Here is a 25,833-nt window from a genome sequence, read left to right on the forward strand (position 1 = left end):
ACAGGCTAAGCATGGAAATTAGAATGCAGGAAGCAGAGTCAGCCTCTGTCAGATAAGAATCTTCTAGTCTTTTCGACAGGATCAGTGAGCCCACCGTATGAATAAGATAAGGAGAGGTAAGGAATAATAGAATGTAGGAAGTAGAGGTCGTCTGGATGAGATAAGGGTCTCCTAGCCCTAGACAGAAGTACCAAGTTCTACATATATAATTAGTTAACCTTACATAGATTTACAAAGTTATACATATTAAATTAGTCAACCCTAGACAGGATTAGCGAACTCTGCATATGAAGGGACTGTAGCTCCGAGAATCAGGAAGGTGTGAATAAGGACAATAACATGATGAGACACTGACAGGATACTCCAAGTGCACAGAAACAGCACGTAGGCAGGCAGGATTGCCTTATGCCAAACCCATCCAGGGGGCAGAAGAATGTAAGGGGGAGGGTATTCCTATACTGAAATTCACTGTATAAAAGTTGGGTGAGCCCCAGTGTGTGTGTGTATTCCCAGGATAAGGGGAAGCACACAACTTTGCATTGTTGTTATAATAAATGTTCTTTGTTCTCAATTTTTGTCTCGAGCAATTTCTGTTAAGGTACTTCTATTTCTAACAACATCATGGTTAGGGTTAGGAGACATGGGCTAGGATTAGGTCTAGGTTTAGGGTTAGGTTTAGAGTTCAGGGAAGTGGGTTTGTATTAGGTTTAGGGGAAGGGGGTAGGAGTAGGAGGTAGAGGTGGGGTGAGTGTTTGGGGTAGAGGAAGGTGGGTAGTATTAGGGTTGGGGTTAGGGGACGGAGTAGGGGTAGAGATAGAGTTAGGGGACGGGGTAGGGGTAGAGTTAAGGGACGTGGAGTAGTGATAGGGGGTATCGGTAGTGTTAAGGTTAGGGTTTGTTAGGGGTTAGAGTTAGGAGTAGGAGAATGGGAAGAGGGAGAGGAACCGGGAGGTGAGCGGGGGAAGGAAATGGGGAGGGGAATTGGGAGGGGAATGTAATGGAAGATTTAAACCGTGTTTTTTTTTTTACTTTTGCAACCTTTGCTTCTGCAAGGCTGAGAACCTGCTTGTTTTTTAGAATCAGCAGACTTAAGCTAAATTCCACCGAGGGGCCAGAGATGCAGTTATCTGACAAAAGGACATCTGTAGACCAAGAACATTTAATCTTCCTGCTTGTTTTGGTCACAGACTGTCAGAGGCCTAGCCTTGATGCAAAATAACCATTGTATTCAAAGTGATAAGCTGAAAATTATGTTATTTGCTAGAAGCCTAGCATGCTAGCTTGCTCGCTTATCTTTCTTACTGTGCTGAGAATAGGTGCATGGGTAAGCAGTTTTTGGGTAATATAAGCCATGGTCCCGCTGCTGAAGAGAGAGACTCTCCGAGAGGTGGCAACATCTTTCAGCAAGAAGAACTTCTAGAGTCCAGCTAACGTCCCGGTCGAGGGAGGTGGAGAAGCTGCTATCGGTTCCCCGACAACCTATGACACGTGTGCAGTCATTGCCTTGCTTCGGCAGTTGGGACCAGTCCAGGCGTTGATAAGTATAATTGGGAAGGGCTTGCATAATTTAGTTTGAAATCAGCTTTTGAATTTGTAATAAACATTTGTTTAAACTGAACTGCTCTCAGTGTGGGTGTCTATTTTCTTATGGTAGCTCAAACACTGTGACCAATCTCAAACGAACAAAGTGAGAGGTACAAGTTTACCCAGGACAGGGAACAGGGTGGAGGAAAGGGGAGGTGAATGGAGGAAGGTATCTCTACCCCCTCCCTTCCCCACCCCTTCCCCTACATTATCCCTGTTTCTCCTCTCCTCCTTCTAGCAGAAGTCGGGCCTCATTCCAGCCAGAATCTCCCTGTGGTTTCAGAGCCTCCGTTTCAGGAAGTGCCTTCGATGCTTGCTGCTGGACAGACATCTTGTCTCTTGATTCATTCTGTACCATTATTATTAAATTAAAAAATGGTTGGGTTTTTTAAGCTTGAACTCAAAATGCTGGTCCAGATAGACAACACAGAAACAGGCCCTTCAGCCCCTCTCTCCTGCTGGCTGAGCTGTTGTAATCAGTCCATATTCCTCTCCCCCTTTTCATTCTTTGCTCCCAGCCAGCTCATGTTGCCTTGTCAATCTCATGGCCTGTGGGAGGAAGCTGCCTGGCTGTCCCGATTTTATTCCTCCATATCTCCTTCCTGATGGCAGGGGGACAAAGAGGCTCTGTGCTGGATATCTATTTACAAATCCCATCCTTGCAAACAATCAAGGGTCCCTTGCCTTGAGGTTCCACCCATGTTGCCTCTCCCTCAGCACTCTCTCGTCAGAATACTACTGCACCCTCCTTCCCCTCCTCTCCCAGGTCTCAGTAACCCGCTGACAATTCCAGTCAGCTGCCATGTCTATACCCTGCCCCACCTAAACCGATGGATCGATCCGCACCTTCTCCCCTCAAGAGTTCGAGGAATCCATTCTCTCACAATGTCCTGCTATCGAATGCCCTGCATCCTCCTTCCCACTTAGTTCTGACGTCTGTGGTGGGTAAGTTAATGGTAAGTGTTCTGAGGGATGGCATTTACAAATATTTGGAAAAACAGGGATTGATAGGTAGTAGTCAGCATGGTTTTGACAGGGGTAGATCATGCTTAACAAACCTTATAGAGTTTTTCTAGGGGCTTACAAAAAAGGTTGATGAAGGGAAAGCTGTGGATGTTGTCTACTTAGACTTTAGTAATGCTTTTGACAAAGTTCCCCACAGGAGGTTAGGGGAAAAGGTAGAGGCATTAGGTATAAATAAGGAGGTAGTGAAATGGATTCAGCAATGGTTGGATGGGAAGTGTCATAGAGTAGTGGTAGAAAATTGTTTGTCAAATTGGAGGCCGGTGACTAGTGGAGTTCCTCAGGCATCGTCCTGGGTCCACTATTGTTTGTTATATATATTAAAGATCTGGAAGAGGGGTGGTGAATTGGATAAGTAAGTTTGCAGATGATATAAAGATTAGTGGTATTGTGGACAGTGAGGAAGATTACCATAGCTTAAAAAGAGATGTAGGAAAGCTAGAGGAATGAGCTGAGAAATGGCTGATGGAATTTAATACAGATAAGTGTGAAGTGTTGCATTTTGGAAAGGCAAATCTAAATAGGTCATATACATTGAATGGTAGACAATTGAGGAGAGCAGAGCAACAAAGGGATTTAGGAGTTATGATAAATAGTACCCTCAAAGTTGATACTCGGGTAGATAGAGTGGTGAAGAAGGCATTTGGAATGTTGGCCTTCATAAATTGGAGTATTGAATTCAAGAGTTAGGAAGTTATGATGAAATTGTACAAAGCATTGGTGAGGCCAAGTTTGGAATACTGTGTGCAGTTTTGGTCACCAAATTATAGGAAGGATATAAACAAAATAGAGAGAGTGCAGAGAAGGTTCACGAGAATGTTGACAGGATGTCAGGGTTTGAGTTACAGAGAAAGGTTGAGCAGCCTGAGGCTTTTTTCTCTGGAGCATAGAAGATTGAAGGGGGGATTGATGGAGGTGTTCAAGATTTTAAAAGGGACAGAGTCAACATGGCAGATGGAATTTAATGTTGACAAGTGTGAGGTGCTGCATTCTGGAAAAAATAATATAAATAGAACATATGCAGTTAAGGGGAGGGGATCGAGGAATGAAGAGATCTTGGGGTTATGGTACAGAGTTCACTGAAGGTGGGTTCCCAGGTAGACAGGGTAGTTAAGAAGGCATATGACATGCTGGCCTTCATAAATCATAGCATAGGCTAGAGTGCAGCTTTTTAAAGCATTGTGTTCCGTTCTGGTCTCCAAATTATAGGAAGAATATAGATAAGGTGGAGAAGGTGCAGAGAAGATTTATAAGAATGTTGCCTGGCTTACAGCATCTAGATTACAGGGAGAGATTAAGGAGACTGGGACTTTATTCATTGGGACATAGACGAATGAGAGAGGACAATACAGGTATTTAAAATTATGAAAGGAATAGATAGACGAGACAGGGACAGACACTTTCCCGTGAGGGAAGGGAAGGTTGGAACAAGAGGCCATGAGTTAATGGTAAGGAGGAAAAACTTCTGGAGAAATTTTAGAGGATGCTTCTTCACTCAGAGAGTGGAGGCAGAATGGAATGATCTTCCAAATGAGCTAGTTGCGGCAGGGTCCCTCCTGTCATTTACGAGAAGGTTGGTTGTGTGCATGGAGGTGAGGGGGTTGGAGGGATATTGGCGGAAATCGGGAGGATTGAGCTAGTGGTCCCTCCTGTCATTTACGAGAAGGTTGGATGTGTACATGGAGGTGAGGGGGTTGGAGGGATATTGGCGGAAATCGGGAGGATTGAGCTAGTGGTCTCAAAAGGCCGACATGGCCTGTTTCCACTCTGTAAATGGTTATATGGTTACATGGTGACACAGTTTTAATTTCAATGTCCCATCTCTCGTTACACAACTCTCTGCTCTCCACATTCATGCTGCACATTTCTTCACTGCTGTTATGGCTGGACTTAGAAAGTGTGTTTGATATTTATTCAACTTCAGTTTTGTATCTGCTTCATATCTCTGACCAAGCAGAAATATTCTCACATCCTTTTGTATTTTAATCTTCATAATTTGTCCTAATAATATACTGAAATTCTTCCACTTTTACACAGGTCCAAACCGAATGGAAAGAAAAGTCTCAATCACCTGATTACATTGAAAACATTTCTCGGAATAATTGGAGATAAGTCCATTTAATTTATATGTAGTATAGCAGAATTGATGTGGAGATTTTAATTTTTATATCTGGCATTAATCATATTTGTAACACTCTTGACACAATCCTGACCCTATTTCTTATTGAATTTGTATATTTCAATCTTCACACCACTCTGAACAGCTTCTTTCTGAAATCGTCACATCCAAGCCCGACTCCCATCTTTCTCCTGATCTCTGCTATCCTGGTTTTGGATTTTCTCTCTGGAGAGCATCGTACATTTCATTGATAACTTTGGGTGTATTTCCCATCCAACTCTTTGTTCCATTTCACTAATTTTAGGTGCAGTCAATGTTGGTCCCTATCTTTCTCTTAAGAATGATCTAAGCAGGAGAAAACAGAAGAAGGTCCCACTTGCCTCTCTGTATTTGTGTTTAATTGTTTGAAGAATTTCTTCCATGTAGCGACTTCAAAATACCTTATATTCTGTATAACATAAATTTAATATTTTATTGCCTCTGTTCATCGGCAATAACACATTTTGACATACTTTGCTTTCCCTCCTCCATTGTTGTCAGATTCGTGTGGGTCCCACAGATTAAGAACCAGACCAAAGCGGAGGTACAAAGCACACATTTATTTCGGGGATGGAAACAGGACAACAGGGTTGATATGTTAGGCAAGCCTCTACACTTCTAATTAGGAGGGAGAAACCGACAGAGACGGGGAAATTACATGAACATACACATTCAACATTCAGGATCAAGGTGATAAAACGTGAAGAGGAATGCAGTGGTCATTGGGGACTCCATTGTCAGAGGTACAGACAAGAGATTCTGTGAGCCAGATAGGTATACCCGCATGGCGTGCTGCCTCCCTGGTGCAAGGGTACGGGACATCTCAAATCGGGTCCAGAGTATTCTGAAAGGAGAGGGTAAGCAGCCTGATGTCTTGGTACATGCCTCATTGGGTACCAATGACATAGATAAAAAGAGGGAGGAGGTACTAAAAAAGGATTACAGCAAGCTGGGACGGAACCTAAGAAAAAGGAATGCCAGGGTGGTGATCTCTGGATTGCTACCTGTGTCAAGTGCAACTGAGGACAAAAATGGAAGGTTAAGATAAATGAATGTGTGGCTGAGGGGCTGGTGTAAAAGACAGGGTTTTGGCTTCTTGGATCATTGGGATCTCTTTTGGGGAAGGCATGACCTTTACAAGAAGGATGGGCTACACCTAAACCCAAAAGGGGTCAATATATTGGCAGCTAGGTTTGGTACAGCCATCGGATGTGGTTTAAACTAATTTGGCAGGGGGATGGGAACCTGTATGATAGGGCAAAGGACAGGAAAGATAAAATAGGAAAAGTTAGGTTGGGCAGTGAAAGTAAAAATATCAGAAAGAGCAGGGAAGGTAAAAAAAGTAAATTTGAAGGCTTTATTTCTTAATTCAAGAAGCATTCGGAACAAGGTAGATGAATTGGCTGTGGAAATTGAGACAAACAAATACGATTTGATTGGGATTACAAAAACATGGCTGCAAGGTGGGCAAGCCTGGGAACTTAACATCCCGGGGTATACAATATTTAGGAGGGATCGGCAAGAAAGAAAAGGGAGTGGGGTAGCATTGATGGTGAGAGAAGGGACCGACACGATTGACAGAAAGGATATTAACTCGGAAGATACCGAATCTATATAGGTAGAACTGAGGAATAGCAAGGGGCGGAAAACGTTGGTGAGGGTGGTATATAGGCCTCCAAATAGTAATGTAGAGGTGAGGGAAGGCATAAAAAGAGAAATTAGATAAGGGAACAGCTGTCGGAGACTTTAATTTACATATTGATTGGACTAGCCAAATCTGTAAAAATACTGAGGAGGAGGAGTTCCTTGAATGTTTACGGGACAGTTATCTAGACCAATATGTCGAGGAACCAGCTCGGGAGCAGGCCATTTTAGACTGGGTAGTATGCAATGAAAAGGGGCTAATCAGCAATCTTGTTGTACGAGGTCCTTTGGGTAGGAGCGATCACAATATGATCGAATTCACACTCGACATGGAGAGTGAAGAAATTAAAACCGAGACTAAGGTCCTGAATTGAAATAAAGGGAATTATGATGGTATGTGATGGGAGTTGAGTAAGATTTATTGGGTGGTGTTTATGGGGGGGGGGGGGGGATTGACGGTGGATAGACAATGGAAAGCATTCACAGATCTAATGGAAGAATTGCAGAAATCGTTTATACCAGTTTGGCATAAAAATAAACCAAAAAAGGTGACTCAACCGTATATAACATGGGAAATTAGAGACAGCATTAGGTCCAAAGAGAGAGCATATCAATTGGCCAAAAAAGTACCAAATCCGAAGACTGGGAACAGTTCAAGATGCAGCAAAGGGGGACAAAGGGATTAATCAAGAGGGCAAAAATAAATTACGAGAGTAAGCTTGCGGCAAACATAAAAACCAACTGCAAAAGCTTTTATAGATATGTCAAGAGGAAAAGATTGGTGAAATCCAGAGTAGGTCCCTTGCAATCAGAATCAGGGGAATATATAATGGGGAATAAGGAAATGGCAGACCAATTAAATTCTTACTTTAGTTCTGTTTTCACAAGAGAGGATACAAATAACCTCCCAAGGATGTTGGGAAACATAGAGCTGAAGGAAGGGAGGAGCTGAAAGAAATCAATATCTCTAAGGACATGGTCTTGGGGAAATTGAAGGGATTGAAGGCCGATAAATTCCAAGGGCCTGATAATCTACATCCTAGGGTTCTTAAGGAAGTGGACATTCAGATAGCAGATGCTTTAAGAATTATTTTACAGAACTCAGAAGACTCAGGATCAGTACCCATGGATTGGAGGGTAGCTAATGTTACCCCACTATTTAAAAAGAGGGGTAGAGAAAAAGCAGGGAATTATAGGCCAGTGAGGCTTACATCAGTAGTGGGCAAAATGATGGAATCCATTATTAAGGATGTAATAGCGGAGCATATGACTAGCAGAGAAGGGATCGGACAGAATCAACATGGATTTACAAAAGGTAAATCGTGCTTGACAAATCTATTGGAATTCTTTGAGATGGTGACAGGTAATATAGATGGGGGAGAGCCAGTGGATGTGGTGTACCTGGACTTCCAAAAGGCCTTCGATAAGGTCCCACATAAATGTCTGGCATGCAATATCAAGCCTCATGGGATTAGGGGAAAGGTATTGATGTGGAGTGAGAACTGGCTGGCAGATAGAAGACAGAGAGTTGGGATAAATGGCTCATTTTCTGAGTGGCAGGTGGTGACCAGTGGGGTGCCACAGGGATCTGTATTGGGACCCCAACTGTTCACAATTTACATTAATGATCTAGATGAGGGGATTGGATGTAATATCTCCAAATTTGCAGACGACTCCAAGCTAGTGTGCACTGAAGAGGGGGTCAGGAAGCTCCAGTGTGATTTGGATTAATTGGGGACTGGGCAGTTACATGGGAAATGCACTACAATGTGGATAAATGTGAGGTTATCCACTTTGGTAATACAAACCGGAGGGCAGATTACTATTTGAATGGCAATAGATTGGGAGATGGGGAAGTGCAGAGAGACCTAGGGGTTCTTGTGCACCAGTCACTGAAGGTGAGCATGCAGGTACAGCAGGTGGTTAAAAAGGCAAATGGTATGTTGGCCTTCCTATCAAGAGGGTTTGAGTATAGGAATAAGGATACCATACTGCAGCTGTACAGAGCCTTGGTGAGACAGCACCTGGAGTATTGTGTGCAGTTTTGGTCACCTTATCTAAGGAAGGATGTTCTTGCAATGGAGGGAGTGCAGAGGCGATTCACCAGGCTGATACCTGGAATGGCAGGAATAACTTATGAGGAAAGATTGCGCAATTTGGGATTGTACTCGCTGGAGTTTAGAAGATTGAGAGGGGATCTCATAGAGACATATAAAATTCTGGCAGGACTGGACAGAATGGATGCGGAAGGGATGTTTCAAATGGTGGGGGAGCCCAGAACCCGGGGCCATGGTTCGAGGATAATAGGCAAACCATTTATGACAGAGATGAGAAGGAATTTATTTACCAAGAGGGTGGTGAATCTGTGGAATTCATTGCCACAGAGGGCAGTAGAGGCAGGTTCATTGAATATATTTAAGAGGGAATTAGATATATTTCTTCAGTATAAGGGTATTAAAGGTTTCGGAGAGAATGCAGGGACGGGGTACTGAACTTTAAGATCAGCCATGATCTCGTTGAACGGCGGAGCAGGCTCGAAGGGCTGAATGACCCACTCCTGCTCCTATCTTCTATGTATCTATGTAAGCTATATGGAGAAAACACCACTGTCAACTCTTCCGCCTTAAAGGAGTAAATATATTGAAATGGGCAGTAGATCAAGAGATGGAAACAGTGAAATCAGACAGAGGTAAATGGCTGCTTAAAATTAGAAACATTCGTGTTCATGCTATAGAGTTTAAGGCTGCCCAGGAGGAATATAATGTGTTTTCTATAAGTTTGTTTGCCCTCACCCTGGCGAAGGATGGGGCCAACAGACATGTTGCTGGAAGGGTTCAAGAATTGATATGGTAGGTCACAGGATGCTCAAGTTTAGATCCACAGAGCACATGTATTTAGCAAAATGGCCACCCAGTCTGTATTTGGTCTTGCTGATATTGAGGTCAACTGAGTCTACTAAATGTATTAGATTAGGTTGGATGGGGTGCACGTGAAGCTCTGCCTCACCTGGAAGGCCTGATTGTGGCCTTGGATGGAAGTGAGAGGAGATGTAGGAACAAGTTTGGCAATTTCTGCAGTTCCAATGGGGAGTGCGTTAGGTGGTGGTGGGTGGAGAGGGAAGTGCCTTCGAGGGAGTCACAGAAAGACGTGCACCTATGAAAAAAGGATATGAGTGGAGCGGGTTAGATGTAGCAGGTTAGAGGATGGTGCTGAAGTTGGAAGTGTCCAAGGATAACGTGTCAGATGTGGCAGCTGATGGGTGGTAAGTGAGAAACCTGAGGGATTCTGTCCGTGTTCTGCCGGAAAGGAGGTGGGTTAAAGGCAGAAAGAGAATTGGAGATATGGGTGCAGGTTTTATCAATGACAGTATGGGGGAATCAGCAATTATTGAAGAAATAAGACATTTTGGGTATCCTCGTATGAGGACCTAAACTTGGGGTTGTTACAGGCCCAGAGGACCCCAAAACCTAGCAGCAATAGAAAATCACCAAGATAAATGGATACTTCAACAAATGTCTTTTTAATTTCCTTGAAACAAAAAAACAGGATCAAACTTTAAACTATCACTATTAATGTAACTGCCTAACATTAACCCTTTCTAATTCTAAGCACAGGTGTATTTAATGTGTATAAAGTTCTTTGACACTCCTACAAGTTTACCGGTATCTATCAATTCTTATACTGTGCACAGAATTCAACATTTATGACTTTTCACCAAGCTCTGGTGCTTAAAAGTAAGTAGTTACCCTCCAGGAAGGCTCTTGTTGGTTTCAGAGAGGGATTTCTTGCTCATTGGACACACAAAAACTGATTCCCTCTGATCAGCCACTTTGGTGTCTTGCCAAAGAAACTTTCACCATCAGAGTTTTCCAAATGATAACCTCTTCTGCAGGTCACCTTTGAGTTCCTTTTGTTTCCCTTATTTCAGGTGAAACACCATTTCTAGCCAGCCATTTCCTCTTGTATGTAGAACAAGGTTTTTCAACAGGCTGAACTGAGAACTCACAACCCGTCTTCAAAATGGGGTTTCAACAAGATGCCAGCTTGCCATCTCTCTCTCTCTCTTTTAGCAAAAAGCCTATTTGGTGTCTCCTCTCTGCCTGCAAAAGCACATGACCTTCTTAGAACAGTAAACTTCTGAGTACAATAATATGTTGTTTTAAAAACAATATTCCATTTTGCACCTGCTTTTGAAATTATTTAGCAAAACAGACTTTGCAAAGGCTCTCGACGGCTCTCGGCGCCTGCATGACTCACTCTTGGCAAAGCTCTTGCATTTTAAGTAAGAGCTGTTTTGCAAAGTGTTTGTATTTGTTTCTGACCTACACGACTCCTACAATCTATCCTTCAAAAACATAACGACATACAATATAAAATATAGATAATCTGTCACAGGACAGATGCAGCAGAGGAGTTGTGATAAAATCAATGGTGTCCTTGCAAAAAAATAAGTGGGAAGCGGTATAATCCAGGTAGAACTGGTGAGTGGAGTTTGTAATAGTTAGAAACTTGAACCTCTCTCTCTATTTCAGGAGACAATTTACTGTCATGTATTTAAAATGTGTCAATTAAAAAATTGCTTTTTTCTTGCTGAAAGACAGACAGATTCGCCATTGGCAGAAATTGCCTGAAATGCCTCTTGCAGTCAGAGAAGGAAGGAAAAGAGAGTCACTCTCCCCCACCCCCACCATCCCGAATCCTGGGCCAAGTCACTGAGGGTCTGTGGATTCTCTTTCAATGCTCACAGACCAATCCAAGCCATTGGTAATGCGAGCTCCAGTTTTGAAACTCTGACACGATTAGGAACCCTTCAGCACTCATATCCCAGGTCTGACACCCTTTTAGCCAGTCTTGAACCAGTCTCTAGGAATCCACGGCCTGGTGTGAGTTCCTTGACTGCTTTATCCAGAAGCCCACAGCCTGCATGGGTTCCTCTCCTCAAGTCACCAACAGCCTGTCACCTGTGTGGGTCCTTCAGCTGCAGAACCCCTCATTGGTCTGATTCCATTGTCACTGACCTGTGGATTGACTCCTCTGCTTCTAAGATGTTGATGGGGTTTGGTCTTCTTGTTTTCTGGTGCCCTGCGCTAGTCCTGCGCTTCCCTAGAGTTTGCGGTGCCGAGGAAATTTAACACATCTAAATTAAAATTTTACAACTTAGAGGAGAATCTCCCATGTCTAGAGGGATGGAAAGGGCATTATTAGAAATTGAAGCCTAATATTTGAATATTCATGTGCCAAATTTTCAAAAGCATAGAGTATATATTTCTCAAGATATATGTAATTTTTTCCAAAAGAATACAACTTTGAATGTTTGCATGTCATCTTGGCATCCCTAAAAATATATCTGATTTCCAAGTAAGTGCAATACATTTCCTCATCACCACTAAGGCTAATTTAACAAATTTCAGTTGATATACTAATAGATTTAATTTGGGCCTTGTTCCTTCAATATTTTCTAATAAAAATAAAGTTTGATTTTGCAGAAAAACAACTCCTGTGGCTTGTTCCAAAAAATTTATAATTCTCCCTAAAAAGATCTTACATTAGGACAAAGATAAGTTGAATGCAAGAAAGTTGCTACATCTTCACCACACCTTAAACATTGATCTGATAATTCTGATTTTATTCTAATCAATTTCTCTAGTGTAAGAAGTAACTGTAGAAGAAAAACTAGTTGTGAATTCCTTCCTCACTGCTGCAGCGTGGAACTCTGGTCAATAGTTCCAGACTGCTGAGTTGAAGTGAATTAATACATCTCCCCTGGATCAGGTGATCTCTATTGCCAAATCAGCTTCCTAGAGTGCTTTTCATATCCAACTGCGTGAGTCACCTGATTCTAGGTGTACACTGTGCACCTGGAGTCACATTATCTCCCTCAACATACCATACATCACCGTTAAATCTGATCCCCCTGTGAACCTGGTGTCACAATATCCGACACAGTTCATAGTATATCACTGTTAAACCTTCTCACGAATGTGAATCCTACTATAAAATAATGCTTCCCTTCTAAGTCTCGCTGTATTCGAATCCCCACCTATTTTAAAAATTCCAAAAAAAAAGAGAAAAATCAATCCCAAAACAAGCTACTCAAAAGTAGTAGCCCCCTAAAAATCTGGGTGTGGTGAAGTCCACAAGTGACTAAAGGACTCAGTGTCACCCACCCCGTCAGACTTTCACAAAGTACTGAAACAAAAACATTCAACCCAATGATTCCAGTCCCAATTATTGTTCCGGATCTTCAATATCGAGAAGACTTTGCATCAATTCAACTTTTTTCTCATTCTTTCTATATTTTCCAATCCCATTCCCATTGACCCTTCTCTTCGGTGACAATGGTGACGATCGCCCATTTCCTTGTACATCTGGCAATGAATTAGCAAATATTAAAGCATCATGGTCATTTTCAAAAAACTGAGATTAAAAATTCCCATAAAAATCTTTCAATACTGCCGCATAACGAAAAGCAAATTTATATCCCTTTTGCCACAATACCTCTTAGGCTGAATTAAATTCTCGGTCTCTTCTGATAATTTCTTGACTCAGATCTGCATTTTAAAAAACCCTATTATTTTGAACCATCAGTGGAGCCCGATTTTGCCATGTTTTCTGCACCACCAATCGGAGGATCATCTCTCTGTCTTGATATTTAAAACAGCGAATCAAACCTGCTCGTGGTAATTGGCCTGGAAACGGTTTCTTCCTTAATGCTCTGTTCGCTCGATCTAATTCCAGTCCATCTGGAATGAATTACCTGCCCAACACTTCTGAGAATCATTTCTTCAAAACCTTCACCGGATCCGAACCTTGCATATCTTCCGGAAGACCTACTATCTTAACATTATTTCTATGACTTTAGTTTTCTAATGAGTCAAACTTCTTCAATAATTCCTTCTTCTGAATCCCCCAATCTACAAAAGGATCATCCACTATTTCCATTTTTTCTCTATTACGCTCCACTTGACTCTTGCATTAAAGAAAGCCTCGTCAATCTTTTTAAAATGATCTTGCACAGTATCCACTGATCGTGTCCATCTCGTAACATCACTCTTAACGACATTAATATCTTCCTTCATAAAAGTTATCTCTTCACACACAGTGTTCATTTGAGTTTTCATTTCCAGAAATCCTTGAGTCATCTGATGAGTCATCTGCATTGATTTATTTGCCATATCTTCCATGAGCTGAGCAATCCCTTCCAGAATTGGAAACACAGAATCCAGTCCAGGATCCATCACCTCCCTTTGAGGCCGACCGACTTTTGCCTCAGTCCCCAGTTCTTCAAACTCTAATGAAGTTGAGCTCTCTTCTTCCTCCAAAGCCGTAGGTCCTCTTCCAGTGCGGCTGTGGGTCTGGACACCCGACAACAGCATGCCTACCTCGTCAACTGGCCATCGTTCGGGTTCCCCCATAGCCCACACCTTCTCCAAAGGTTCTTGGACCTTCGACGCATGGCGCATGCCTGGTCGGGCCACCCACCGCGCAGGTGCATCTTCCGACGCTACACTGCGCACCCCCGGACCACCAGGCAAAGCTGCAGGCACGCAGGCCTGTCCTCACTCAGCTGGCCCGCCCTCATGCCCGAGTTAACGAGTGTATGAGTTGAAACCGGCCAAAGTCATCGCTGAGCCTGCACCATCTTGCGATTTCACAAGATGGCGGTGCTGTAATACTAAGCCGGGCAGGAGTCTTCTGTGGTTTGGGGACTCCAGTCAACGACTCCATTGCTTCAACTTGAACTTGGCCTTGATTCTTCAACACTTTTGTAAGGTAATTTCTTCTGTAACTGAGTTTTCACTTTTTTTCACATTTGCAGCTATTTCGATCCTCCACTATTCCCAAGTCTATAAACAGTATTTTTAATCACTTTTACAACTTTTTAAATTGAGCATTTAATAGTCTAACTGGGGAAGGGTCGAACCACACGTCTACCCTCTGCGCCATCTTGTCACAGTATCTGACACAGTTTATAGTATATCACTGTTAAACCTTCACATTACTGTGAATGCTGTCTCTCAGTTTCTGCCTCAGTCTACCTTTAATCAACATTAAACATTCTCCCCCTGTTAACTTGGTGTTAAAGTATCAGCCTAAGTTTACGACACATCACCATTAAACCTTCTCCCCAGTGTGAGACCGTTTTAACTGTATCTGCCATAGTTTATCGTAAATAACTATTATACCTTCTCACTACTGTGAACTTGGTGTTACAGAGTCTGCCAAAGTCTACTGTACATCATCAGTAAACCTTCTTCCCAATGTGAGCCTGGTGTTATTGTATCTGCCACAATTTATTGTACATCACCGTTAAGCATTTTCCCCCATGTGAACCTGGTGTCACTGTGTTTGCCAAAGTTCCCCACTATGAACCCAGTGTCACAGTAACTGCCTCAATTTCCCATACATCACCAATAAACCTTCTTTTCCCACTCTGAGCCCAGTATCAACGTATCTATGTAGTCTCCCGTACATCACCATTAACCCCCTCCCCATTGTGAACCAGATTTCACAGTATCTGCCACAGTTTATTGTACATAATTTTAAAACCTTCTCACCACTGTAAACCAGGAGTTATATTATCTGCCTTATTCTACCACACATCTCTGTTAACCCTTCTCAATACTGTGAACACGGTGTCACAGTATCTGCCAATGTCGATTGTACATCACCGTTAAACATTCTCCCCATGTTGACCAATTTTTCACTGTTTTTCCCACCATTTATCGTACATCAGAGTTCAACCTTCTCCCCACTGTAAACTTGGAGTCACAGTATATTCCACAGTTTTTTGTACATCACTGATATACCTTCTCCTCATTGTTAATGTGGTGTCACCGTATCTGCGTCAGTCTTCCATACATCACCATAAACTTCTCCCCAATGTGAACCTGGTGTCACTTTATCTGCCACAGTTAATATTTCATCACCTTAAAACCTTCTTCTAACTGTGTACCTGGTATCACGGTATCTACCACAGCTTATTGTGCATTACTGTTACACCTTCTTACTACTGTGAACTTGATGTCACAGTATCTGCCAAAGTCTAACGTATATCACTGTTAAATATTCTCCCCATTGTGAACCTCGTGTCATAATATCTGATACAGCTTATTGTACATTACTGTTAAACCTGCCGGATAAGCTCCAGATAGCGAAAGAGGAGTTCTCGCATCTACAGGAACTGGGGCCTCGCCACTCCACCTGGTCCAGAGCCTCTGGTGGCTGGTGCCCTTACAGAGATTATCGATGGCTTAATGACATGACAGTACCTGACCATTACCCCATCCTTCTCATTCAGGATTTTACGGCCAATCTGCATGGCGCGAGCGTATTCTCCAAGGTCGATCTGGTGCGCATATTTCATCAAATCCCATCGTAGCCTGAGGACATCCCCCTTCAGCTAGTTCAAATTTCTACGCATGCCTTTCGAGCTCAAGAACATCACCCAGACCTTCCAGCACGTCATGAATACGGTGCGCAGGGATTTGAATTTCATGTTCATTTATCTGGATGACATTCTTGTCACCAGCAGAGACTGGGCACAAATCAAGTCTCACCTGCACACCCTCTTCTCCCGACTGGCCAAATCTGGCCTAACAATCAACCTGGCCAAATGCCAGTTCCGGAAACAGTCCATGCAGTTTCAGGCCCACATCATCATGGCCGAAGGAGCTACACCAACTGCTATGAAGGTCACTGCAATCAGTGATTGTCCTTGCCCGGACAACCTCAAGGGGCTACAAGAGTTCGCAGGTATGGTCAACTTCTATAACCGATTCATTCCAGGAGCTGCACACATCATGCAGCCACTCTTCGCCAAGGACATGATACTCGCCTGGACTCCAGGGCATTCAAAGCCACGAAGGTTGCCCTCGTGAAGGCTACCCTGCTCCTCCACCCACGTACCGACCTTCCTATGGTGCTCTCCATCGATGCCTCTGCCACTGCCATTGGTACTGTCTTGGAGCAGCAGGTTAATGGACAGTGGAAACCACTGGAATTCTTTAGCCAACTTCTTCATCCGCCAGACCGCATGTATAGTGCTTTCAACCGTGAGTTGCTGGGCATGTACCTTGCTGTGCCTCATTTCCCCTCCCAGAAAGCCTTTCACCATTTAAACCGACCACAAACCCCTCACTCAGGCTCTCGCTATAGCTAGAGATCCCTGGTCGGCCCACTTACACCATCACCTGTCCTTTGTATCGGAGTTCACCACCCACATTCAGCACAAGGCAGGGAAAGACAATGTGGTCACTGAAGCCGTCTCCCAACCGGCCATTTGCTCGCTGATACCCAGCCTAGACTACAACCTGCTTGGCCCAGATCAGAAGTCCGACGAGGAGATGCAGGCCTTCAGGACTGCCATCTTGGGCCTGCGGTTCCAGATCCTCCCGAATCCTCTCAGTGATGAGTACCCTGCGTCCAGTGGTTCCCCAGCAGTGGCGCAGGCAAATCTTCACCATATCCATGACCTTTTCCAGCCTTCCATCAGCTCCAAGGTTCATATGGTGGCAGAATACTTCGTTTGGCACGGGCTTCGAAAGAAGATTGTGGACTGGGCCAGAACCTGCACCCATTGCCAGCTTTCCAAGGCACACAGCCACACCAGAATGCCCGTGCAGGATTTTGAACACGTCCGAGAACGTTTCAGCCACATACATGTGGACATTGCCAGCCCCTTACCCGTTTCCTGAAGTAACTGTTACCTTTTCACAGTGGTAGACTGCACCACTCGTTGGCCTGAGGTGATCTTGATGCCAGATGCCTCTACGGACTCCTACTCCCAAGCAGTTTTGGTCGGTTGGGTTACCTGGTTCGGCGTCCTGGCCCACCTCACCAGCGAATGTGGCACGCAGTTCACCTCTGCACTCTGGGCACAGCTCACCAACAGACTGGGAATTGGGCTGCATCACACAACGGCCTATCACCCACTTGCCAATGGACTGGTCGAACGATTGCATTGCCACCTTAAGTCGGCACTTATGGCCTGCCTCACCGGCCCCAACTCGGTGGATGAGCTGCCTTGTGTACTCCTGGGAATCTGCTCGACACCCAAAGAAGACCTGCAGATGTCATCTGCTGATCTGGTCTACGGTAAACCACTAGCCCTGCCTGGTGAGTTTATCAATGAACCTAACAACCTGCAACAGTCACTGCACAGTTTACTTCTCCGCCTCTGGGCCCAGTTGGACTCCTTCACACCTTCATCACCGCCCAGACATGGCACACACGCCTCTTACATCCTCAGTGAGCTGTATTCCGCAGAGGATGTATTTATCAGATGAGGCCCTTCCACAGCACTCCTTCAAAGACCATATGAAGGGCCGTACAGAGTCATCTAGCATTCCGGATCCACCTTCACACCAGACATCAGTGGTAAGAGGGAACTGTTTACTGTGAACAGATTAAAGACAGCACACCTCGACCCAACGAGCCAGTGGTCACGGCTCAACCCAAGAAGCGAGGCCGCCCGGCAAAAAAGGCCATTGGCGCCGGTTCTGGGGGGGCTGTGTGGCGGCAAGCCATGAAGCAGGCGATCTAGCCCCTCATGTCACGCACATGGCGGGGCAGCCAGCCAAAATGGCACTGTCAGGGGATTCTCCCCGACCTCGGCACCAGACTCAGAAGCCCGCAACCTGCGGCCCACATGACCCCCCAACGAAGTCAGGGCCCCCGGTGTGCTTCTCAGCCAGGTCCAGGATGGGAGCATAAGACCAGCCAGGCAGACCTGAATAAAGGAGTTTTTGCTCACTGAACTCAACCCGTCTGGTTGTGAGGTCATTCAGAAACAGAGTAGCCACCACGACAGTCGTATCTTAGTTTCTTTTCCTTTCTTTTCTTTTTTATATGTTATCAACATATATTTGTAAACACTGTAACATTGTGATTTGATATTAATTGTTATAATATTTGATTTAAAGAAGGCTGGTCCAAAAAAGGCATATAAAACATTTTAATATGGGGACAGGAATAAAAGAAAAACAGAGGGTACTCGTGTGAGGGAGGGAAGGGTAATATTGTTGTGGGGTTGGTTCAGATGGGTCAGCTGAAGGGACTCGACTGATCCATCCATGATTTGTCCAGCATCTTGCTGCCATGTAGTGGTGAACCAGGGTGTTGCCTGATGGGGACACGGTGCTCTGAGCTCTGCACAGATAGATTGTGCTTTTCTCAAAAACACACTTCCTCAGGTAAAGCAGAGGAAGTGGAAAGGCCCTAGTGTGTAGGGGTAGGGAGGGTGGTGATGTGGGAAGAGTTGGGACCCTCCAAAATCATTATGATCAGGCCTCGGAGACAGCATCTCTATCACTCGTATTTCTCTTCCCAGAAGGAGTGATCTCAGAGACAAGACACGAGTACTGAAGAACCTCGCATCCCAGCTGAACAGAGGATGGACAACATCATGATGGCCTGAATCTCTCCCCTTCTTCTCCCTCTGGCCCTGCCAACCCAATTCCCTGCATCTTCCATGCCCCCTTTCTCTCCCACACCTCCTCCATCCCAACCCCCTTACCTCACACCTATGCCCTAACCCCAACCCTCCTCCCTTCACCTCCCCTTCCCCCTCCCCCTTTCCCCTTCCTACCCTAACCTAGGGGAAGGAGTGGTAGGGGAAGGGGGATAGGAGAAAGGGGGTAATGGAAGCGGGGTGAGTAAGGGGTAGGCTTGGGGGTGTGGGTATGGGATAGGGGTAAGGGGTATGGTTTCGGGAAGGGGATATGTGTAGGGGATAGGGGTAGGGTTTAGGCTTGGGTTGGGTGAGAGTAAGGGTTAGGGCGGGGATAGAGATAACATCAAGGTTAGGGTTAGGAGACATGGGCTAGAATTAGGTCTAGGTTAGGGTTAGGTTTAGAGTTTGGGGAAGTGGGTTTGTATTAGGTTTAGTGGAAGGGGGTAGGAGTAGGAGATAGGGTTTGTTAGGGTTAGGTTGGGGAGGGGAGCGGGGGAGGCGAGCGGGGCACGGGAAATGGGGAGGTGATGGGGGAGGGGAATGGGCAGGGGAATTAGGAGGGGTACAGTGTAGAGGAAATGGGAGGTGAACGGAGGAAGGTATCTCTACCCCCTCCCTTCCCCACCCATTCCCCTACATTATCCCTGCTTCTCCTCTCCTCCTTCTAGCAGAAGTCGGACCTCATTCCGGCCAGAACCTCCCTGTGGTAACAGAGCCTCAGTTTCAGGAAGTGCCTTCGATGCTCGCTGCTGGACAGACATCTTGTCTCTTGATTCATTCTGTACCGTTATTATTAAATTTAAAAATGGTTGGGTTTTTTAAGCTTGAACTCAAAAGGCTGGTCCAGATAGACAACACAGAAACTGGCCCTTTGGCCCCTCTCTCCTGCAGGCTGAGCTGTTGTAATCAGTCCATATTCCTCTCCCCCTTTTCATTCTTTGCTCCCAGCCAGCTCATGTTGCCTTGTCAATCTCATGGCCTGTGGGAAGAAGCTGTCTGGCTTTTATACCTCCATATCTCCTTCCTGATGGCAGGGGGACAAAGATGCTCTGTGCTGGATATCTATGAGTCTATTTACAAATCCCATCCCTGCAAACAATCAGGGGTCCCTTACCCTGAGGCTCCACCCATGTTGCCTCTCCCTCAGCACTCTCTCGTCAGAACACTACTGCACCCTCCCCTCCTCTCCCAAGTCTCAGTATCCCGCTGACAATTCCAGTCAGCTGCCATGTCTATACCCTGCCCCACCTAAACCGATGGATCGATCAGCACCTTCTCCCCTCAAGAGTTCGAGGAATCCACTCTCTCGCAATGTCCTGCTAATGAATGTCCTGCATCCTCCTTCCCCCTTGGTTTCCTCCTGTTATCAGGCACCTGGATGGACCCCTACCCGTGTTCTCACTGATCTCTCTGCACCTCTGCCCTCCATCCAAAGGTCTTGGTTGTCTTGTGGGGCTGGTGGAGAACAAAGCACCAACTCAAGGAGATGGGGAGCAGTACCGAATCCCCCAGATCCAGGAGACAGGGAGAAACTCAGAGATGCAATCAGGGGTCAATCGGATAAAACCTGATCATCAGTTGAAAGGTGCAAGTAACTCTCAGTACTGCTGCACGTGGGGCAGGTGTGGCCCATCCCCACACCTCCACCCTGGCAATTCCCAAAACAGTTTCCCTATTCATGCGGGGGTCCAAAATGGATAGAGTCTGGAGAAGGACCACGTACGTGGTCAATCACTGGGGGCAAGGGTGTAACCAGCATGGCCATCATTGTGTGTGGCTGTGCGTGAAACCAAAGTGCAAGGGCACCAAATGGCGCTATGTGCTGAGATTCTACCTGGCTCAGGTATTGCAAAAGATTGGTCTGGCTGTGGTGCCTCTCAATGACCCAGTCAGCAGGACTTTGCCCCATTACCTTCCTGGGAATGGTTTCATAGACAAATACTTTTGACCACAAGGCTGTCAGGCAGTGGTCAGCAGAGCATTGCTGACACAGAGACTCCAGGACTTGATGGGATACTGCGGGGTGGTCCACGGAGCAGAGCATCCAGACACAGACATCCAGAACTGCTGGAAGGCCAGAAACTCAGTGAAAGATGTCCTTCGGTCTGCCTGAAACCCAAATGGGAGTTGCAAACACTAGAAGGCATCTGACAAAAGCAAAGGGAGGAAGGATTAGGGCAATATGAGAGGTACTTGTTTTTACACAGAGTTGTGGGTGCCAGGAATGCCTTGCCAGGAGTGAAGGCCAAAACATTAAGGGCATTTAAGGGGCTCTTATTCACATTGACCAAGAAATATATTCTCCAACAGCAGAGGGTAGCAGTAACCACAAGATATCAAGCTGGTGGCAATGAAGCTAAACAGAGACCACCTAAGGCAACTGTGCGCCCGGCTGCAGGAATTTGGACTTACTATAAACCTTACTTAGTGCCAGTTCAGTCTGGAAATGTTTGACTTCCTGGGGCATCAAATCAACCGGCACGGAACTAAGCCCCTGCTTGAAAAGGTAGAGGCTGTTCAGTGCTTACCCAAACACACCATAAATTCACCAGTACAATTAATTTTTATAACCAATTCATACCAGTAGTGGCCCACATCATGCGGAGAAAGGTAAAGACATTACCTGGGACAATGAGGATTTGGAGGTGTTCCAGAGGCCCAAAGATGCACTGGCCAACACAATCCTTCTGGTAGACACCAGGCCAGAGACACCCACCACTCTCACAGTAGGTGCTTCCAGCACAGCAGTAGGGGGCGCAATGGAGCAATTCATTGAAGGGCAATGGCAGCCCCTGGCCTTCTTGAGCAGACACCTCTGGCCACACGGACTCAACTACAGCACCTTTGGCTGAGAGCAATTGGTGCTGTATCTGGCAGTCTGAGGCAGGTAAACTGACCCCAGCTTCACAGTGGGGAGAATGTTTCACAGAGATTTACGAAAAACTGTCACAAACACTGTGACACTGGGTTAACAGCAGTGAGAAGGTTTAACACTAATGCACGATAAACTGTGTCAGATAAAGTGACAGCAAGTTCACAGTCGGGAGAAGGTTTAATGATAATGAGATAGATACTGAGACAATGGGTTCACAGCAGTGAAAAGGTTTAACTGTGATGTACGATAAACTATGGCAGAAGCAGTGACAAATGGTTCACATTGGGGAGAACGTTTAACTTAATGTATGGTAGATATGGCAGATATTGTGACAATGAGTTCACAGTTGTGAGAAGGTTTAACGGCGATGTACGGTGGACTGTGATGGATATTGTGAAACCGGGTACACATTAGTGAGACAGTTTAATAGTGAGGTTCATTGAACTATGGTAGGTACTGTGACACCGGGTTCACAGGGGGGAGAAGATTTAACTTAATGTACGATAAACTGTGTCAGATACTGTGACACCAGGTTCACAGTGGGGAGAATGTTTAACGGTGATGAACAGTTGACTTAGGTAGGTACTGTAACACCAGTGTCACAGTGTCACAGTATCTGCCTCAGTCTACCGTACATCACTATTAAACCTTATTCCCCACTGTGCACCAGATGTCACAGTATCTATCTCAATTTACCGTACATCATCGTTAAATCATCTTTACTATCTTCTTCAGCATGATGCTGAAAGAAGCCATGAAAGACTTCAACAATGAAGACGCTGTTTACATCCGGTACCGCACGGATGGCAGTCTCTTCAATCTGAGGCGCCTGAAAGCTCACACCAAGACACAAAAGCAACTTGTCCGTGAACTACTCTTTGCAGATAATGCTGCTTTAGTTGCCCATTCAGAGCCAGCTCTTCAGCGCTTGACGTCCTGTTTTGCGGAAACTGCCAAAATGTTTGGCCTGGAAGTCAGCCTGAAGAAAACTGAGGTCCTCCATCAGCCAGATCCCCACAATGGCTACCAGCCCCCCACCCCCCCCACATCTCCATCGGGCACACAGAACTCAAAACGTTCAACCAGTTTACCTACCTCGGCTGCACCATTTCATCTGATGCAAGGATCGACAACGAGATAGACAACAGACTTGCCAAGGCAAATAGCACCTTTGGAAGACCACACAAAAGAGTCTGGAAAAACAACCATCTGAAGAAGCACACAAAGATCAGTGTGTACAGAGCCGTTGTCATACACATGCTCCTGTTCGGCTCCAATTCATGGGTACTACACCGGCATCACCCACAGCTCCTAGAACGCTTCCATCAGTGCTGTCTCCGCTCCATCCTCAACATTCATTGGAGTGACTTCATCACCAATATCGAATTACTCGAGCTGGTAGAGTCTGCAAGCATCGAATCCACGCTGCTGAAGACCCAACTGCACTGGGTGGGTCACGTCTCCAGAATGGAGGACCATCGCCTTCCCAAGATCGTGTTATATGGCGAGCTCTCCACTGGCCACCGTGACAGAGGTGCACCAAAGAAAAGGTACAAGGACTGCCTAAAGAAATCTCTTGGTGCCTGCGACATTGACCACCGCCAGTGGGCTGATATCGCCTCAAACCGTGCATCTTAGTGCCTCATAGTTCGGCGGGCAGCAACCTCCTTTGAAGAAGACCGCAGAGTCCACCTCACTGACAAAAAACAAAGGAGGAAAAACCCAACACCCAACCCCAACCAACCAATTTTCCCTTGCAACCGCTGCAACCATGCCTGCCTGTCCCGCATCGGACTTGTCAATCACCAACGAGCTTGCAGCTGACGTGGACATTTACCCCTCCATAAATCTTCATCTGCGAAGCCAAGCCAAAGAAAGAAAGTAACACCAGGTTCACAGGGAAGAGAAAGTTCAATGTTTTTTTTAATTTTTTTTTAAATTTTTTATTTTTCACACCATAAATCACATTAGCCATGATACACACTTTTTCCTTTTCACACATACACAGTGACATTTTCTCCCCCCCCCCCATCCCTCCTCCCAACCCATCCCCCCACCCCCCCCTCCCATCCATTTAAGGTATACAATCTAGGTTACATTAAACCAGTCAGACAATGTCATTCAACAAAAATACACCAGAAATTCTACTGAGTCCATTCTTTTCTTTCCTTCTCCTTCCATCAACTTAGGTAATGATTGTCCCCGGTAGGTTTTCGCTATTGTATTTAATGTAATGCTCCCATATTTGTTCGAATATTTCAATATTATTTCTTAAACTATATGTAATTTTTTCTAATGGAATACATTTATTCATTTCTATATACCATTGTTGTATTTTCAGATTATCTTCCAATTTCCAGGTTGACATAATACATTTTTTTGCTACGGCTAGAGCTATCTTAACAAATCTTTTTTGTGCATCCTCCAAATCAATTCCAAATTCTTTGTTCTTTATGTTACTTAGGAGAAAGATCTCTGGATTCTTTGGTATATTGTTTTCTGTTATTTTATTTAATATCTGATTGAGATCTTCCCAAACTTTTTCTACTTTCTCACATGTCCAGCTTGCATGAATTGTTGTTCCCATTTCTTTTTTACATCGAAAACATCTATCAGATACTGTTGGGTCCCATTTATTTAACTTTTGAGGTATAATGTATAGTCTGTGTAACCAGTTATATTGTATCAAACGTAGCCTCGTATTTATTGTATTTCTCATCGTTCCAGAACATAATTTCTCCCATGTTTCCTTTTTTATCTTTATATTTAAATCTTGTTCCCTTTTTGTTTAGTTTTACCATTTGTTTCCTCATTTTCCTTTTCTTGCAGTTTAATATACATATTTGTTATAAATCTTTTGATTAACATTGTATCTGTAATCACATATTCAAGGTTACTTCCCTCTGGCAAACTCAAACTGCTTCCTAATTTATCCTTCAAGTAGGATCTCAATTGGTAATATGCCAGCGCTGTATCTCCAGTTATATTGTACTTATCTCTCATTTGTTCAAAGGATAAGAATCTACTTCCTGAAAAACAATTTTCTATTCTTTTAATCCCTTTTTTTTCCCATTCTCTAAAGGAAAGGTTATCTATTGTAAAAGGGAGTAACTTATTTTGCATCAATTAGTTTTGGTAATTGATACACTTGACTGAGGCAGAAACTGTGAGACAGGATTCACAGTCATGAGAAGGTTTAACAGTGATGTTCTATAAACTGTGTCAGATACTGTGAAAACCACTTTCACATTGGGAGAAGGTTTAACGGTGGTATACGGTAAACTGTTGGAGATAAAGTAAAACCGAGTTCACAGTCGGGAGAAGGTTTAACTGTGATGTACGATAAACTGTGGCAGAAACAGAAACAAATGGTTCACATTGGGGAGAATGTTTAACGTGATGTACACGCGACTGAGGCAGAAACTGTGAGACAAGATTCACAGTCGTCAGAAGGTTTAACAGTAATGTACAATAAACTGTGTCAGATGCTGTGACACCAGGTTCATAGTGGGGAGAATGTTTAACTGTAATGTACGATAAACTGTGTCAGATACTGTGACTCCAGGTTCACAGTGGGGAGAATGTTTAACATGATGTACAATAAACTGTAGCAGATACTGTGACACCAGGTTCACATTAGGGAGAATGTTTAACAGTAATGTCCGATAAACTGTGTCAGATACTCTGACACCAGGTTCACAATTTGAATAAGATTTAACGGTGATGTAAAATAAACTGTGGCAGATACTGTGACACCAGGTTCACAATGGGAATAAGGTTTAACGGTGATGTAAAATAAAATGTGGCAGGCAAAGTGACACCAGATTCACAGTGGAGAGTGTTTTAATGCTGATGTATGGACGACTGAGATCGTTACTGTGACATTGGCTTCACAGCAGTGAGTAGGTTTAACAGTAATGTACGATAAACTGTGGCAGATACTGTGACACCAGGTTCACAGTGGGGAGAAGGTTTAACAGTGATGAACTGTGTCAGATACTGTTACACCAGGTTCACAATGGGAATAAGGTTTAACGGTGATGTAAAATAAAATGTGGCAGGCAAAGTGACACCAGATTCACAGTGGAGAGAGGT

The 25,833-nt window shown here is 44.5% G+C and overlaps 1 protein-coding gene across 2 annotated transcripts in view; it reads right to left on the minus strand.

The window, feature by feature from the left end:
- LOC138750278 (endophilin-B2-like) overlaps nucleotides 1-25,833 on the minus strand; it is a 53,824-nt gene that overhangs the window by 6,515 nt on the left and 21,476 nt on the right. The window contains exon 4 of one of the 2 annotated variants that reach the window (XM_069912381.1): nucleotides 12,057-12,777. The exons of the other annotated variant lie outside the window; for it this stretch is intronic. Within the exon in view, the coding sequence (XP_069768482.1) occupies nucleotides 12,638-12,777 (140 nt within the window). The 3' untranslated portion in view covers nucleotides 12,057-12,637. Of the gene's footprint in view, nucleotides 1-12,056; nucleotides 12,778-25,833 lie in introns of those variants that run through there. 2 annotated transcript variants of the gene reach the window in all.

The sequence above is a fragment of the Narcine bancroftii genome, unplaced genomic scaffold (genome assembly GCF_036971445.1).
Source record: "Narcine bancroftii isolate sNarBan1 unplaced genomic scaffold, sNarBan1.hap1 Scaffold_111, whole genome shotgun sequence".
NCBI lineage: Eukaryota > Metazoa > Chordata > Chondrichthyes > Torpediniformes > Narcinidae > Narcine > Narcine bancroftii.